Here is an 18,063-nt window from a genome sequence, read left to right as displayed (position 1 = left end):
AGGGAGGGAGAGGAGGGAGAGGAGGAGAGGAGGGAGAGGGAGGGAGAGGAGGAGGGAAAGGGAGAAGAACGTGGGGGGGGGAGAAGAGAGTGGATGAGAGGGAGAAGAGAGTGGGGGGGGAGGGAGAAGAGAGTGGATGAGAGAAGGGGAAGAGAGTGGAAGAGAGGGAAAAGAGAGTGGATGAGGGAGAAGAGAGTGGATGAGGGAGAAGAGTGGAAGAGAAGGAGAATAGAGTGGATGAGAGGGAGAAGAGAGTGGATGAGAGGGAAAAGAGAATGGATGAGAGGGAAGAGTGGATGAGAGGGAGAAGAGTGGATGAGAGGGGAAAGAGGGTGGATGAGGGAGAAGAGAGTGGATGAGGGAGAAGAGAGTGGATGAAGGAGAAGAGAGTGGAAGAGAAGGAGAAGAGTGGATGAGAGGGAGAAAAGAGTGGATGAGAGGGAAAAGAGAGTGGATGAGGGAGAAGAGAGTGGAAGAGAAGGAGAAGAGAGTGGATGAGAGGGAGAAGAGAGTGGATGAGAGGGAGAAGAGAGTGGATGAGAGAAGGGGAAGAGAGTGGAAGAGAGGGACAAGAGAGTGGATGAGAGGGAAAAGAGTGGTTGAGAGGGAGAAGAGTGGATGAGAGGGGAAAGAGAGTGGATGAGAGGGGAAAGAGAGTGGATGAGAGGGAGAAGAGAGTGGATGAGAAGGAAAAGAGTGGATGAGAGGGTGAAGAGAGTGGATGAGAGGGAGAAGAGAGTGGATGAGAGGGAGAAGAGAGTGGATGAGAGGGAGAAGAGAGTGGAAGAGAAGGAGAAGAGAGTGGATGAGAGGGAGAAGAGAGTGGATGAGAAGGAGAAGAGAGTGGATGAGAGGGATAATAGATTGGAAGAGAGGGAGAAGAGAGTGGAAGAGAGTGGAAGAGAAGGAAAAGAGAGTGGATGAGAGGGAGAAGAGAGTGGATGAGAGGGAGAAGAGAGTGGAAGAGAAGGAGAAGAGAGTGGATGAGAGGGAGAAGAGAGTGGATGAGAGAGAGAAGAGAGTGGATGAGAGGGAGAAGAGAGTGGAAGAGAAGGAGAAGAGAGTGGATGAGAGGGAGAAGAGAGGGTGAAGAGAGTGGATGAGAGGGAGAAGAGAGTGGATGAGAGGGATAATAGATTGGAAGAGAGTGGAAGATTTACGAAAAACAAGTAGAGAAAGACGATGGAGGTCAAAGAGAACAGGAAGTGGAGGGAGGGCAAGACACAAACGGGAAAGAAGAGAAACAGCGGAAAGGAAAAAGTGAAACAGGAATGTGTACAGTTTGTGATTGGTTTGGAAAGATCTCTGGTACCCAGGCTTCCCTTTCATATCCTTCATTCACCAGCCGGACAGGGACAGCAGCTCTCATCTACCTCGGAGTCAGAGAAATACTGCTATGTAACAACATATCATAATGTTTTAAACTGTTTTTATATTAAATGTCCTTCTATTTTTCTGTTTCTTGTATGGCGCACAACATCTAGCCCAGGGACTAGATGTATTAATTTATAAATGTATAACTGTTGATTGATATGCACTGTCCCTGATCAAATAAACTGAGTAAAGTAAACTAAAGCTCACAATGGAGGATTTGTACGTGTGTAGGTAAGAGACCATTTTAGTTAACAGTTTAGTTTAGTTTAGATACAACTATCAAGTAGGGCTGTCCCCGACTAAGGATTTGGATGGTCGACTAGGATTGGCCAACATTTGCCGTTAGTCGACTATTGGTTGACTTAAAAAAAAAGAAAGTATAATATTTTTAAACTTTTTTTTTTGTTGTTATCATTCCATTTGGGCTGTGCTTAATGTCTGAAGGAGTCGACTGAAGGCTTCTTGTCCTCTGCAAAAGCATGCAATTGGTCCACTGATGGATACATCTTGATATTTGTCTAGTCTAGTGTGTTCATTAGATGGGTGAACTCCTCTTTCAGTGCCGCTGTGCCTGTTTTCATAGGCAGTTAGAATTTGGTATGCGTGCCATTAGCGTTAGCCACGCTTCTAGGCCTATTTTTTTTTGGAAAGAATGATAAAAAAATAAAAATTAAATTAAATTGATACTTTTTTTTTTTTTTTATTATATTCGACTAAGATGTTGGCCAGTCGACTACGGCTCCTTTCGACCGATTAGTCGACTAATCGATTAATAGGGGTCAGCCCTACTATCAAGTAATAATTATGTCATCAATATCATCGATATGCATGTCTCTCCACTTCTCTCATACAATCACAAAACACACACACACACCCACCACCCTCTTTTCCTCCTTACATCTCTGTCGTTCATCTTGGACCACTATGGAAGGAGGGAGAGGAGGGGGAGAGAGAATGAGAGAAAAACAAAAGAGGGAGAGAGGGGGCACAAGGATTAGTGTTTACAAGACTTGCCCCCTCTTAACGTTCAGGTTACTTCAGTATCAGTGTATCAAAACAATATCAGTTGTCATAGGAAATTGAAACAGAAGTCAACACAAAAACGGCCTTCAGTCATACAGTGAATCTATCCTAGTACAGAATAAATACAAAGGATTCATTCAAACGGTTTGTGATATTGAAATGACATTGATTATCATCAATTGATTTGTTGCGCAGCAGTAGGCAGTACGTAAATGTGTCTGACTCTTGACCACTAAGTGTGTCTGACTCTTAACTCAATCAGTGCCAGACCCGAGGATAGTCGGGTTATCTCGCCAACCGTTCAGCGCCAGACCAGAGTATAGTCGGGTTTTCATCGTTATTTCTTTTATTCAATATTTCTATTCATTACAGGCACACAGACTCAGGGTTAACATGGGGAATCATCCTGAGATCGCCAAAGTGCAATACCGGCCGCATCCTCCCAGGTGGCACTATCGAGCACCCTTTGAAACGTTATATCTTGGCTTGTGTAACGTTCAAATGTCTCCGGGCGTAGTTTTCTTTGTCAGGCGAGTCGAGCGGTTATCCCGATCGCATTGAGAAGCATCATGCATCTGTTGTGGTGGAATATGTTGGCGACATGATGGACACCAATACTGGGACTCGCGATCAGACAATTGGAATATTCTTTTTGGGGTACCTGCTAGTGAAGGTAAGGACTAAATTATATCAATCCCGCTTTGATCAAACCATGATTTCACCTCGATCGCAACGTGTGTGTAATGTTACTCCACAACGTATGCCGTTGGTGACGATCAAAGCATCAAAAAACGACCCCCCCCCCCCCCCCCTTTCATGCATTCATGATGAAACATACGCCAATGCTTTTAGTGAAATTCACGTTTTGCTGCACATCGTCGTTTTATGGGATTAGACAGGATCACACTAAAACTATACTTATATTCCCCACGGTATAAAAAATGTATTCTTTTTCACATATTGAACGATAGATAGTTGATGTCAAACGGGCCATAGTATTGTATCCATAGCTATAATATAGAATATATATATAGCCCTGCAAACACAGCCACTTATTCCTATATTTTAGAGCGTTGGCATGGTAGGAACAAACGATGCTCAAGTTAGTGGCATCCAAAGAGTTAACCACTAAGTGTGTCTGACTCTTAACCACTAAGTGTGTCTGACTCTTAACCACTAAGTGTGTCTGACTCTTAACCACTAAGTGTGTCTGACTCTTAACCACTAAGTGTGTCTGACTCTTAACCACTAAGTGTGTCTGACTCTTAACCACTAAGTGTGTCTGACTCTTAACCACTAAGTGTGTGTGACTCTTAACCACTAAGTGTGTCTGACTCTTAACCACTAAGTGTGTCTGACTCTTAAACACTAAGTGTGTCTGACTCTTAACACATTGGTTGCCAACAACGAGATCTCGTTGTTGGCGATCTCGTTGTTGGCCGCCATGCGTTGGTTGCCAATAACGAGATTTCTCGTTATTTAATCGTTGTTTCTTTTATTAGTGATATCCATTCATTTTTCATCCGTCCAGCCTGACATTATCATTGGGAATGGCTCTGAGCTCGAAAACCCGCCCCCTATCGTCTCCCGGATGGTAATGCACATCATTGGATTGGATAATCTAGCGTTTATTTGAAAACGATTAATAAATCAGCCGGAAAATGACAACGTGTTTTGTGTATTCCAGTAAATGGCTATTTTCGCGGAATTTCTCTGAAATTACTAGAACTCTCCGAAACTATACTCGTATTCAAAACGGTATAAAAACGGAAATGTACTGATGAAAAAACAAACCGTTTCGTACATGTTGACTGCAAGCAAGTCATTGATAAGCGACGGGTGTATTAGACACATAGCCATAATTTAAGATATAGTTTATGCGTTCGCAAATGTGCTCGTCCTCCCATTCATTAACGTGGTGGCATCCAAGCGATAAATCGCCATATCCGGCTGGCAACCAATGTGTTAAACACTAAGTGTGTCTGACTCTTAACCACTAAGTGTGTCTGACTCTTAACCACTAAGTGTGTCTGACTCTTAACCACCAAAACCTGCACAGACTGATAGGGCACACAGACCCTCATTCTGCACCTTTGATTACACTGTTTACTTTTCTCATATTCTTACATTCAGAGCTAATTATATTGTTTACACTGTTCCCTCCCCCCCTCATATTTTGTATATTCATCAGATCTAATTGTATTGCCCATATTTATGTATTTCTACTATTACCCTGCCTGTACACCCCCCCCCCCCCCCCCCCCATGCTGCTATGACGCCCCAATTTACCCAAGGGGATGAACAAAGGAATATATTACCGTATCTTAGCGTGAGAGACACGAGGGGAGTAATGTTCAACATGGTTTCATGTAGCCTTTGCACAGGCTCTTATTAAAAGGATCACAGGCTTACCGTCTTCTCCAGAGTCAGACGAGACGATAAGATACCAATTCCCTCTCTGTGCGTTCAGTGGAAAGCTGGAAAGCTATCTGGCTGCAAGCTAGCCTAGCTTAGCACAAATTAGGGATGTTCGATATTGGCTTTTTTTTTACCGATATCCGATATACCGATATTTTCCAACTCTTAATTTCCGCTACCGATATCAACCGATACCGTTTCCTCCCCCCAAAAAAACTGAATAATTTCAGGTAATTAACATTACATATCTCTTGTTGTGGAATTAACACAACATTATGCATACTTTTGACAATAAATAAAATAAGAACTTGTTCTTACTTGCTTGCCTGGGTAAATAAAGGTTAAATAAATGTAAAAAAAAATATATATATATATATATATATATTTTAAACAGATACCGATAATTTTTTACGATATTACATTTGAATGCCTAATGCATTTTAATATCCGACATCCCTAGCACAGATGAATGGATGCGGACCGCCGGCTAGCCTCACCTTCTCTCTTCATGCCCATGGCCAGGCACTTCTGGTAGCGGCAGTACTGGCAGCGGTTCCTCTGCCGCTTGTCCACCAGGCAGTCCTTGGTGTCCCGGCAGGTGTAGCTCAGGTCCTTCCTCACCGTCCGCTTGAAGAATCCTTTGCAGCCCTCGCAGCTGTAGACGCCGTAGTGCTTACCTGGGGGGGGGGGGGGGACTAAAATGGTAAGGCCCAACTAAATAAATTGTTTGGTTCCTGTTGGTTGTCAGTTAAGGCCATGGGTAGGTAGGGAATTTATTTTATTTTATTTTTTCCCACGGCGACTATGGATAGGGCATTTTTTATTTTTATTTTTCACGACAACATGGATGCATGTACTCTGCCAGCATGTTTAATATCCATATACTAAGGGTTAAAATACAAAGACACTGTACTACAAAAGTACAATGTACAAAGTATTAGTAGTATTAGAAATGCCACCCCTAAATACTACTCAGTCACTAAATATCCTGACGTCAAGAGAGCTGTGCAAATAGTGAAATACTTGCTTTTTATATATTCTCATTATTGACATGGACTGCACTTTTTACGATTTAAGATTTAATTAAACTTTATTGTATAAAAAAAAAACTTACAAACTCATACAATTAATTTGGGTCGCACATAAATCGGCAGGGTCGGTCGGCAACCGGAACCAAACCATTTATTTTGCATGGCCTAAATAGATGGGACTGCATTTACGTAGCGCTTTTATCCAAAGCACTTTACAAGGAGCAGTTAGGGGGTTAAGTGACTTGCTCAAGGACACGCTGCAGAGAGAGGAACCGGAATAGAATCTACCTAGTGTACTGTAGCTGTTTGAATCTACCTAGTGTACTGTAGCTGTTTGAATCTACCTAGTGTACTGTAGCTGTTTGAATCTACCTAGTGTACTGTAGCTGTTTGAATCTACCTAGTGTACTGTAGCTGTTTGTCAGTCACTTATCCTGTGTTTATTATCACTTATCCTGTTTATTATCACTTATCCTGTTTATTATCACTTATCCTGTGTTTATTATCAACCAATCAATCAATCAGATTTATTTATATAGCACATTTAACATGACACATGTCAACCAAAGTGCTGTACAGAGGGTAGATACATAGATACATATAGACAACAATCACAACTGCGTTTTACGGGAGGGCACACAGGCAAGCACACAGGAAAACAGGGCATGAGTCGGTGAACATCGGGAAAAGCTAATAGGTAGATTATCACTTATCCTGTATATATGATCACTTATCCTGTATATATGATCACTTATCCTGTATATATTATCACTTATCCTGTATTTATTATCACTTATCCTGTTTATTATCACTTATCCTGTATATTATTATCACTTATCCTGTATATATTATCACTTATCCTGTATTTATTATCACTTATCCTGTTTATTATCACTTATCCTGTTATCACTTATCCTGTTTATTATCACTTATCCTGTATATTATCACTTATCCTGTATATTAATATCACTTATCCTGTATTTATTATCACTTATCCTGTATATTATTATCACTTATCCTGTATTTATTATCACTTATCCTGTTTATTAACACTTATCCTGTATTTATTATCACTTATCCTGTTTATATGATCACTTATCCTGTTTATTATCACTTATCCTGTTTATTAACACTTATCCTGTATATTATTCGGTCTCCACAGATGGAGTGAGCTGTGTGTTAAGTCACCAGAGGAGCGGTCTCCACAGATGGCACAGAGGCGTTTCTGGGAGAGCATGGGTCCTCCCGGGCTGTGGGGTCCCGGGCTGCTCTGGGGCGACAGCGTCAGGCCGAACGGGGGCTTGACGTCGTCAGAGCTGCTGACCGCGTGCAGCCCAGACATGGAGACCGTGGAGTTGATCTGAGACGGGGAGGCAAGATTAAGAGACAAGACAACCAGATTAAAGACATGGACCCACAGACACGAAGGTCAGATAGGTACTGGGGGGCATGGAGGAGGTGTAGGGGGGGAGGAGGTCAGATAGGTACTGGGGGGCATGGAGGAGGTGTAGGGGGGGAGGAGGTCAGATAGGTACTGGGGGGCATGGAGGAGGTGTAGGGGGGGAGGAGGTCAGATAGGTACTGGGGGGCATGGAGGAGGTGTAGGGGGGGAGGAGGTCAGATAGGTACTGGGGGGCATGGAGGAGGTGTAGGGGGGGAGGAGGTCAGATAGGTACTGGGGGGCATGGAGGGGGTGTAGGGGTGTAGGAGGTCAGAGAGGTACTGGGGGGCATGGAGGAGGTGTAGGGGGGGAGGAGGTCAGATAGGTACTGGGGGGCATGGAGGAGGTGTAGGGGGGGAGGAGGTCAGATAGGTACTGGGGGGCATGGAGGAGGTGTAGGGGTGGAAGAGGTCAGATAGGTACTGGGGGGCATGGAGGGGGTGTAGGGGTGGAGGAGGTCAGATAGGTACTGGGGGGCGTGGAGGAGGTCAGATAGGCACTGGGGGGCGTGGAGGAGGTCAGATAGGCACTGGGGGGCGTGGAGGAGGTCAGATAGGTACTGGGGGGCGTGGAGGAGGTCAGATAGGCACTGGGGGGCGTGGAGGAGGTCAGATAGGCACTGGGGGGCGTGGAGGAGGTCAGATAGGCACTGGGGGGCATGGAGGACGTGGAGGAGGTCAGATAGGTACTGGGGGGCGTGGAGGAGGTGGAGGAGGTCAGATAAGTACTGGGGGGCGTGGAGGAGGTCAGATAGGTACTGGGGGGCGTGGAGGAGGTCAGATAGGTACTGGGGGACATGGAGGACGTGGAGGAGGTCAGATAGGTACTGGGGGGCGTGGAGGAGGTCAGATAGGCACTGGGGGGCGTGGAGGAGATCAGATAGGTACTGGGGGGCGGGGGGCGTGGAGGAGGTGTAGGGTGGAGGAGGTCAGATAGGTACTGGGGGGCGTGGAGGAGGTCAGATAGGTACTGGGGGGCGTGGAGGAGGTCAGATAGGTACTGGGGGACATGGAGGAGGTGTAGGGTGGAGGAGGTCAGATAGGTACTGGGGGGCATGGAGGAGGTGTAGGGTGGAGGAGGTCAGATAGGTACTGGGGGACATGGAGGAGGTGTAGGGTGGAGGAGGTCAGATAGGTACTGGGGGGCGTGGAGGAGGTCAGATAGGTACTGGGGGACATGGAGGAGGTGTAGGAGGTCAGATAGGTACTGGGGGGCGTGGAGGAGGTGTAGGGTGTAGGAGGTCAGATAGGTACTGGGGGATATGGAGGAGGTGTAGGGTGGAGGAGGTCAGATAGGTACTGGGGGACATGGGAGGAGGTGTAGGGTGGAGGAGGTCAGATAGGGAGGGATTTGACCGGGAGCCGGAGCACCTGGTGGATGAGGGCGGAGTCCCAGGGAGGAGACTCACCTGCGGGCTGCTGATGGGGCCGTAGCCGACAGAAGGCGTGCCGGGGAGGCAGGCAGAGCCCAGGGAGGAGCTGATGACGGAGAAGGGAGAGCCGATGCTGCTGATGGGGCTGTTGACCCCGGCCGAGGTCAGGGAGGTCATGGAGGCCGCGCCCGATAGGGGGGGGGACCGCTGGCCGGAGGGGGGGGGCGACACAGACGAGCTGTCTGGGCTGCGGGAGTCTGGGAGGAGAGGAAATCCAGTGGATGATTGACCCGTGTCAAGCACTGCCCTCTTTTCCTCGATCCTCCAATCGCAACTGTTGCTTGTGATTGGAGGATCGGGGCTTGTGCTATAGCTCCCATAAGAACTGAAATGCTACCGTCTTCAACATCAATCACAAGTACAACACTCCCGACTTACCGACTTTAAATGATAAAGGTTGAAAACTACTGTTCATTTTGAAAGTTTTCTATGGTTCTTCAAAACAATTTCTTAATTCTTAATGGAATTTTAGGGGACTCAAATCACTGAATTACTCGCAGTGTAATTAGGACACACATGGTAAATGGTTGCTTTTTTATATAGCGCTTTTATCCAACGCGCTTTACAATTTGTTACTCACATTTTACCCATTCACTCACACATTCACTCACACATTCACACACCGACGGCGGAGGTGACCATGCAAGGTGCCAACCTGCTCATCGGGAGCAATTAGGGGTTAAGTGCCTTGCTCAAGGACACATTGGGTCTCATTCCCCAATATTTTCCAAAGAGTTCTCTTGGAAGACTTATCTTGGAACCGACTGAGACAGAATCAATGACAGGTTCACTCTGAGTCCTCAACACGCTGGTAATATGTCTTAAGTGTCTCAAACGTACGTCTTAAGTGGCTCAAACGTTCGCACCTGAGATATCTGCGTTGGGGAATGGCACCATGTCTGAAACATGAAGACGCCTCCAGAGCTCCTTATAACGATGCAGCCGTGGGAAAATGGATGCAGAAGCGTTTTGCGACCCATCGAAATTAGATTAGATTAATTGTATTGTCATCATATATAGTACAGCTCGGGCACCTGCCGCGGCACGCGCACACACACACACACACGCGCGTGCAGTGCCCTACGCGCGTAATGAAGTATAGGCTTATTATTCCATTAATGACTTGTTTCATTAGGATTTAGTAGATACTAAATATATGCTCTGCCCTACGTACAGTATAAGTACAGACTGTACTTATACTGTACGTAGGGCAGAGCAATGAGAGCATATATATAGTATCTACTAAATCCTAATGAAACACGTAATTAGAATAATATAAGCCTATATACTGTTCATTCATTAGACACGTAGGCTATACTGGCGCATACAAGACTTATGGAATATTAATGCAGTCTATTTCTTCTTTATTCTTCTTTATTTATTTATCCACTGTCATTTCAGTGTTGGTGTATAGGCTTAGGCTATATAGTGTATTTCAATATAAGTTTAATTGATTAATGATATATTCAAAGGAATGCAGGTTTATAGCTATATCAAACAAAGGTCTGTCCCATTGTATACCAATGGGATATATTGCATGTTGACCTGCATTCTTTCAAATGTATATAATTAATCATTAAAACAGATATGTAACAAATAAGAAATACAAATTCCACAGAAGGCATTAAATAATTATTATTTTCAATAATTTCACAATAATTGCATAATCATGTTTGAATATCTGAGTAATTAAAGTAATTATACATTTGTCCAAAATAGCTGGTTCAGATATGGTTAATCCAGCTGCCCTGTGATCAGATGAATCCATATTATTTATTTTTCCGACATCAAATGCGTAATTTCTTATCGTACAAATATTGTCATATTTATTTTAATTATGATTAAGTAATTAATTCCAAGGAGGCCTGTAGCGTTGACATGAAGGAATCACCATGAGAACACAGTCTGTCAAGTTAATACAATTTTCAATTAGTCAATCAATCATAAGTGTGCTCCTCAGCACTCTTAAATCTGCTCTCAGCCACGCTCAAATCTGATCTCAGGAAAATGTGGGGAATCGCGCTACCAGCCCTAATATGTCTTAAATGGGCAGAAATCTGCCTAAGAGGACATTTTTGGTCGTAAATCCGTTCGGGAATGAGACCCATTGACACTCTGCCCGGGAGGAGCAGGAATCGAACCGGAAACCTCCGGATTGCCAGACGACTGGTCTACCTCCCGAGCCTCTGTCGCCCCATATAATCCCTGTATCGGCTGGTATTAGTAGGAATGGGACAATATACGGAAATTGAGATGACTTTTATAGGTTCTCCGTCGCCCATTACGGTTTGTACAGCAAAGGGCATAATCGCCATTTTGCATGCAATGCCGTCCCTGGTGAGCTAGCAAGACAACAGCATCACGGTCCAGGCGAGCGTCCTTAACATCTCCTCAAAGAGAATCCATCAACCAAACATTTATGGAAAGTTACACTACAAACATGTTGAGAACATAGAAGATCCCTCACATGTAATACCAGCTGCTACCCTGGCTCACATACTCTTCAGATCACATGTTCTCTTACAATGTGTACTTGTTCTGTTGTGTTTTTGTATATGTCCTTTATTTATTTTATTTTGTTGTCGTTGTTGTGTGCCATGTGTTCTGATTCTGAATTACATTGCACAAAATGTGGGACCCTCTCGAAAACGAGATACTGTATCTCAATGTGGTTATATCCCAATAAAAGAATTTCAATATATGTATTACACAGAGATAGACTCTTCAGATCACATGTATTATACACAGAATACCAGCTGCTAGCCTCACATAGACTCTTCAGATCACATGTATGACACACAGAACACCAGCTGCTACCCTCACATAGACTCTTCAGATCACATGTATGACACACAGAACACCAGCTGCTACCCTCACATAGACTCTTCAGATCACATGTATGACACACAGAACACCAGCTGCTACCCTCACATACTGTAGGCGCTTCAGATCCCCCAAGTGGAAACTGAAAAGATTCAAAAATGAATTTGTGACACATTTAAAAAGCCTACTTAACAAGCAGGATAGAAACGTGGTCACAACCTACACGGGACAGTGCAACATAAAAGGGCTGTGCAATACAACATAACCTTGGACTTATGGGATTGTGCCACTGTCAACTGAATAACGTTGGTTGGGAGGGAAGGGACAAGTTGCAGGTTGAAAAAGCCCTCAGCTCTGAACTCGGCAGAATCTGCACCTGGCTCGCTGATAACAAACTATTACACCTGGGTAAAACAGAGTCCATTCTCTTTGGATCAAAAATAACAAACTCAGCAAGACCGACGGCTTCTCAGTTACAGTGGGTGACAATATTGTCACAAGGAAAGATGAAATTACATACCTGGGTTCCATCCTAGAGGCAAATCTTTCCTGTGACAAAATGGCAACCAATGTAATCAAAAAGTCAACCAATGAACTAGATTCTTGTACCGGATCTCCTCTCTGGTAAACAAGAATACCCTGAAGACTCTAACAGGAGCACTCATTCAAGGGTACTACGACTATGCTTGCACCTCATGGTACCAAAGCACCTCAAAGGCACTAAAAACCAGATTACAAACATCACAAAAAAACTGGTCAGACTACTGCTTGACCTTACTCCTAAAACCCACCTCACCCCTGCCCACTTTGACAACCTAGGATGGCTTAGAGTAGACAGAGTACAGCAACTTTCTACCTGCCTACACACAGATATGCTCTTAAATTGTGCATACAAAAGGCTAAATCAAGTTTGTTCTCTTATTTCCTATTTGTTCCTTGACACTAGTGATGGCCATGCAGTGGAGTACTCACATGTATTACTCCAGTAGTAGTAGAATCTATTTTTAGAGCGCATGTTAAAGCGCAGCAGCAATAAGACATATTGCACAGAGTCACACACATACACATCCCGATTGTATTATGTCTCGCTCCGTGGACAAAACAATGCACACCAACCTGATGCTTAATGCGTATCGTCAGTAAAAACATTATCGTCATTTGTAATAATTACATTACCTCCACTCTGTCTGCAGCAGGTCTCTCTGCTCATGGAACAGCATGTCTGCACAGCAACACTAGTCTATGAACGCTACACAAAGTGGGCAACATGTTGTTGGAAATGCACAAACACGAACCGCTGTTTTTATCTTTTAGATAACGCTAAGCTAACAAACTTTTGGCAGTAGCGTTAAGTGTGCTATCCATGCTGCTCCACAGCTTCCAGTTTCGCAGGATTTCAGAGTGATGTTTCAAAGACAGTTTTCTGTGTCACTGGCACAAACGGGCACTTTTGGTTGACGTATTTGGTGGTAACCAAAAATATATATAAGAAATCGAGCACCCTCAAAAATCACAAGTTCAGTTGAAACAACGAATACTGGAGTATATATATATATATCCACATCTGTCTGTACAGTGTACATACCTGCACAGTACGTGTAGATATTATATCTATAGAAGAGTGCAAATGTAACAGTAAAGTGCAATAGTAATATACAATGTACAGGTGATTAAACTGGGTATAAAAATATATAAATGAGTACTACTGAGAACTAGTGCTAATCAGATGTACTGTATGTACTGAGTTGTAGTATAAATATGTACAGTGATACAGGTATAAAGACACTATGGTAGTAAGTCATACTGGCCAGCAGCGTAACTAGTAAGAGTAGGTAAGGGATATGTACAGATATAATTTGTATAGTATCTACAGATATAGCACCATCTACAGATAAGTACAGATATAGATGTAGCATCTACAGATAAGTACAGATATAGATGTAGTATCTACACAGATATGTACAGATATAGATATAGAACCTGGTCAAACGTGGCTGGACCCCAGTTGAGACAGACACCTTTCACAACCTGGCCAAAGCCGGGCTGGGACTGTTGTATCATCATGGTTCAGCTCGTGTACCACAGTTGTTGGTGTGCATTTTGAACGGTTGCCTAGCAGCAGCCGAAGAGTTTCCAAGAACCCAACCATGCCATACCAAACCTGGCCATGGCTATCCCCTCCAAGGCTGAATATAGCTAGTGGACACAAGGCAATAATCTATACCGCCGTCAAGGATCATGAACCTACACAATAAGGTTTGGCTGGGGGGGGTGGGGGGGGTTGAAGTGCACACTGCACTGTGAGGCGGCCGACGGGGATAAAACGACACCAATAAAGGGGACTGATATCTTTGAGTACTTGATGATCCATTACAAAATGAGAAAACGTGTCTTATTAAAAAAACACAATTCCTTCTTGTAACCACTATGGCCAGAGTGAACCCATTGTTTTTTTTTATCATGCAATCTTATTTTCTTTATCATTATTATTGTCTGAATCTGTATCATGATTCATGCTCCTTCCACGTTCTGCAATTTGACAGCAATGTGAAAGTCGGGCCATCGTCACATTTATACTCCATTTTCAGATGTCAATTGTAGTAGGCCCGTTGAATCATTTATTATTACATTGCACGCTTTATTGCTGCTTCAAACAAAAATAAAAATAAAGGTCTGCACAGTTGTTCTCTCTCTCACCTCTGCTGTCTCCCATGGTGGACACCGGTCGGGTTGAGGGGTAGGTAGGTAGGCAGGCGGCTATAACGGTTACACAGACCGACGGGCTTCAGTCCTCAGTCACCGGCCCACTAGCAAACTCTAGACCGCGGACTGTAGCCCGGGCCAGAGCCGTTTTGGGTGACCAAAAACAGGGCTGAAATTACAACACACAAAAAAGACCCATGATTATCAATACACGGGACATGATATGGCTGTTTTCTTTAATAATGTGTGCATAACTACGGTTGATTATTAAGCAGTTCCTTACAACGTCATTAATAATAGCATGTAGGCTTGACAATGTGTTTTATGCATTGGTGAGGAAAATGGACTGATTGATTGATTGAAAACTTTATTTAACAGATTGCAGAATGGGGTACAATACACAAATACAGTACAGCTCAATACACACAATTGTTAAGGGGATGCAGACCAGAGAAAGACTTTCGTCTTGTTTACATCAGGGTCCCCCATTTTCAATTCATCAGGACATATGACATATATACAGTACTGCTACATCTATACATTTATGACATACCAGATTTGCAAATACAGTACTGTTTGTGATACAAAAATAGTCTAAAAAAGAGAGTATATGACATGTAGGCTTGACAATAGCCTACTGTGTTTTATGCATTGGAGAGGAAAAAGGGACGATGCACGTTGCAGCTCTGCAAACCCAGCTAACAGTAACATGTCAGCTGATGCCAGCAGCAGGCTCGCCTTGCCCTACCTATATATTACCAGCCGGGGTCGGTCTACTTCACGGATCGAAAACCTTTTAGTTATAGGATCAATTCCAGATACATGGGAGGACGGTGTTATCGGGGATCATCAATGATATCTATGATCATCAACGCCAAAACGAAAACGTCCCCACTCCCTCCAGGATATAGACGGATCCACCGTTACTTGGCCCCATCCGCTAAAGCTATAGCTCGTAACATAGTGAGCCGCATAGATAAGGACTGTCTGTGGCTAACGTTGTCAAACTGTATCGTCAAAATATGAATACAACTCCTGTCATATTTTCCCCCTACTAGCTAGCTAGCTGTCTTGGTTAGCTACACCCACTACTAGCGCTACGCTACGCCGAGCTAACGTTAGCCAGCTAGCTAGCTAGCATCGCAGCAACAGTCCCAGAGTAAAGAAGAAACGAACCGTCTGTTGCGCCGTTTCTACCGATTTAACCCACCATACGTAATATTAATTTAGTATTTATAAATATGGATTATTTACTGACGTTTTTGACGGCACCGCTTCTTCGCATGAAAAGATGTGTGGTGGCTGAATTTAGGCCCAGTGTGTGTGTGTGTCTGTCTCTCCCCCACTTTGACTCATAGACAGTCAACCCCCCCCCCCTGCAAGAGTGGAAACAGGGTTTGATTGATTGATTGAACATTTTATTAACAGATTTCAGAATGGGTACAATACAGTACGGCTCAATACACACAATTGTTAAGGGTATGCAGACCAGAGAAAGACTTTCGTCTTGTTTACATTTACTCACTATGAATTGAAAATGGGGGACCCTGATGTAAACAAGACAAACGTCTTTCTCTGGTCTGCATCCCCTTAACAATTGTGTGTATTGAGCCGTACTGTATTGTACCCATTCTGCAATCTGTTAAATAAAGTTTTCATTCATTCATTCACATCAGGGTCCCCCATTTTCAGTGATGGCGGTGACGGCGGGGGATTTGGCTCGTGTACATGGGGGCTCGCGCTCCACTAAAACTAGTGTGTACATGGGGGCTCGCGCTCCACTAAAACTAGTGTGTTCATGGGGGCTCGCGCTCCACTAAAACTAGTGTGTACATGGGGGCTCGCGCTCCACTAAAACTAGTGTGTTCATGGGGGCTCACGCTCCACTAAAACTAGTGTTCATGGGGGCTCGCGCTCCACTAAAACTAGTGTGTTCATGGGGGCTCGCGCTCCACTAAAACTAGTGTGTACATGGGGGCTCGCGCTCCACTAAAACTAGTGTGTTCATGGGGGCTCACGCTCCACTAAAACTAGTGTGTACATGGGGGCTCGCGCTCCACTAAAACTAGTGTGTTCATGGGGGCTCACGCTCCACTAAAACTAGTGTGTTCATGGGGGCTCACGCTCCACTAAAACTAGTGTGTACATGGGGGCTCGCGCTCCACTAAAACTAGTGTGTTCATGGGGGCTTGCGCTCCACTAAAACTAGTGTGTACATGGGGGCTCGCGCTCCACTAAAACTAGTGTGTTCATGGGGGCTCGCACTCCACTAAAACGAGTGTGTACATGGGGGCTCACGCTCCACTAAAACTAGTGTGTACATGGGGGCTTGCGCTCCACTAAAACTAGTGTGTACATGGGGGCTTGCGCTCCACTAAAACTAGTGTGTTCATGGGGGCTCGCGCTCCACTAAAACTAGTGTTCATGGGGGCTCGCGCTCCACTAAAACTAGTGTGTACATGGGGGCTCGCGCTCCACTAAAACGAGTGTGCATGGGGGCTCGCGCTCCACTAAAACGAGTGTGTACATGGGGCTCGCACTCCACTCAAACTAGTGTGTTCATGGGGGCTCGCGCTCCACTAAAACTAGTGTTCATGGGGGCTCACGCTCCACTAAAACTAGTGTGTACATGGGGGCTCGCGCTCCACTAAAACTAGTGTGTTCATGGGGGCTCGCACTCCACTAAAACGAGTGTGTACATGGGGGCTCACGCTCCACTAAAACTAGTGTGTACATGGGGGCTTGCGCTCCACTAAAACTAGTGTGTACATGGGGGCTTGCGCTCCACTAAAACTAGTGTGTTCATGGGGGCTCGCGCTCCACTAAAACTAGTGTTCATGGGGGCTCGCGCTCCACTAAAACTAGTGTGTACATGGGGGCTCGCGCTCCACTAAAACGAGTGTGCATGGGGGCTCGCGCTCCACTAAAACGAGTGTGTACATGGGGCTCACACTCCACTCAAACTAGTGTGTTCATGGGGGCTCGCGCTCCACTAAAACTAGTGTTCATGGGGGCTCGCGCTCCACTAAAACTAGTGTGTTCATGGGGGCTCGCGCTCCACTAAAACGAGTGTGTACATGGGGGCTCGCGCTCCACTCAAACTATTGTGTTCATGGGGGCTCGCGCTCCACTAAAACTAGTGTGTTCATGGGGGCTCGCGCTCCACAAAATCTAGTGTACATGGTGTATGGCTCGCGCTCCACTAAAACGAGTGTACATGGGGTATGGCTCGCGCTCCACTAAAACTAGTGTGTACATGGGGGCTCGCATTCCACTAAAACTAGTGTGCAGATGGGGGCTCGCGCTCCACTAAAACTAGTGTACATGGGGTATGGCTCACGCGCTCTACTAAAACTAGTGTACATGGGGGTATGTCTCGCGCTCCACTCAAACCAGTGAACTTGGGGTATGCGCTCGTGCCAGAAACTGGCTAACGGTCACGTGTCACCTTCCTCACCTTTCGAACAACAATGCCTTTGGTGGTGAGAGTGAGTGACATGACATCCAGTGCGACGGGGTCAAGAGGTCAAGACGAGTTCAGCTGCTGGCCAGTATGAGTTACTACCATAGTGTTTGATTGAAAAATGTATTAACAGATTGCAGAATGGGTACAATACAGTACGGTTCAATACACACAATTGTTAAGGGGATGCAGACCAGAGAAAGACTTCCGTCTTGTTTACATCAGGGTCCCCCATTTTAAATTCATAATGACATTTATGACGTACACAACATACAGATATACAGATATATATCATGACATTTATGACATACAGATATACAGTACTGTTATATTTATGTTATACAAATATACAGTA

At 44.7% G+C, this 18,063-nt stretch overlaps 1 protein-coding gene across 2 annotated transcripts in view; it reads right to left on the bottom strand.

The window, feature by feature from the left end:
* The window catches only part of rxrba (retinoid x receptor, beta a), a 52,436-nt gene extending 36,826 nt beyond the window's left edge, over window positions 1-15,610 (bottom strand). For both annotated transcript variants that reach the window (XM_084327816.1, XM_084327817.1), the window contains exons 1-6: window positions 15,504-15,610; window positions 14,240-14,414; window positions 8,696-8,916; window positions 7,035-7,206; window positions 5,313-5,492; window positions 2,273-2,296 (exon numbers count right to left, since the gene is read on the bottom strand). In XM_084327816.1, coding sequence (XP_084183942.1) covers window positions 2,273-2,296; window positions 5,313-5,492; window positions 7,035-7,206; window positions 8,696-8,916; window positions 14,240-14,255 — 613 coding nt within the window. In that variant the 5' untranslated portion in view covers window positions 14,256-14,414; window positions 15,504-15,610. The remainder of the gene's footprint in view (window positions 1-2,272; window positions 2,297-5,312; window positions 5,493-7,034; window positions 7,207-8,695; window positions 8,917-14,239; window positions 14,415-15,503) is intronic.
* Window positions 15,611-18,063: the final 2,453 nt, after the last annotated feature.

The sequence above is a fragment of the Notolepis coatsorum genome (assembly GCF_963971535.1).
Source record: "Notolepis coatsorum genome assembly, chromosome: 13".
Lineage (NCBI taxonomy): Eukaryota > Metazoa > Chordata > Actinopteri > Aulopiformes > Paralepididae > Notolepis > Notolepis coatsorum.
Note: the sequence above shows the minus strand (reverse complement) of the source record. Positions and strands in the feature narration are given on the sequence as shown.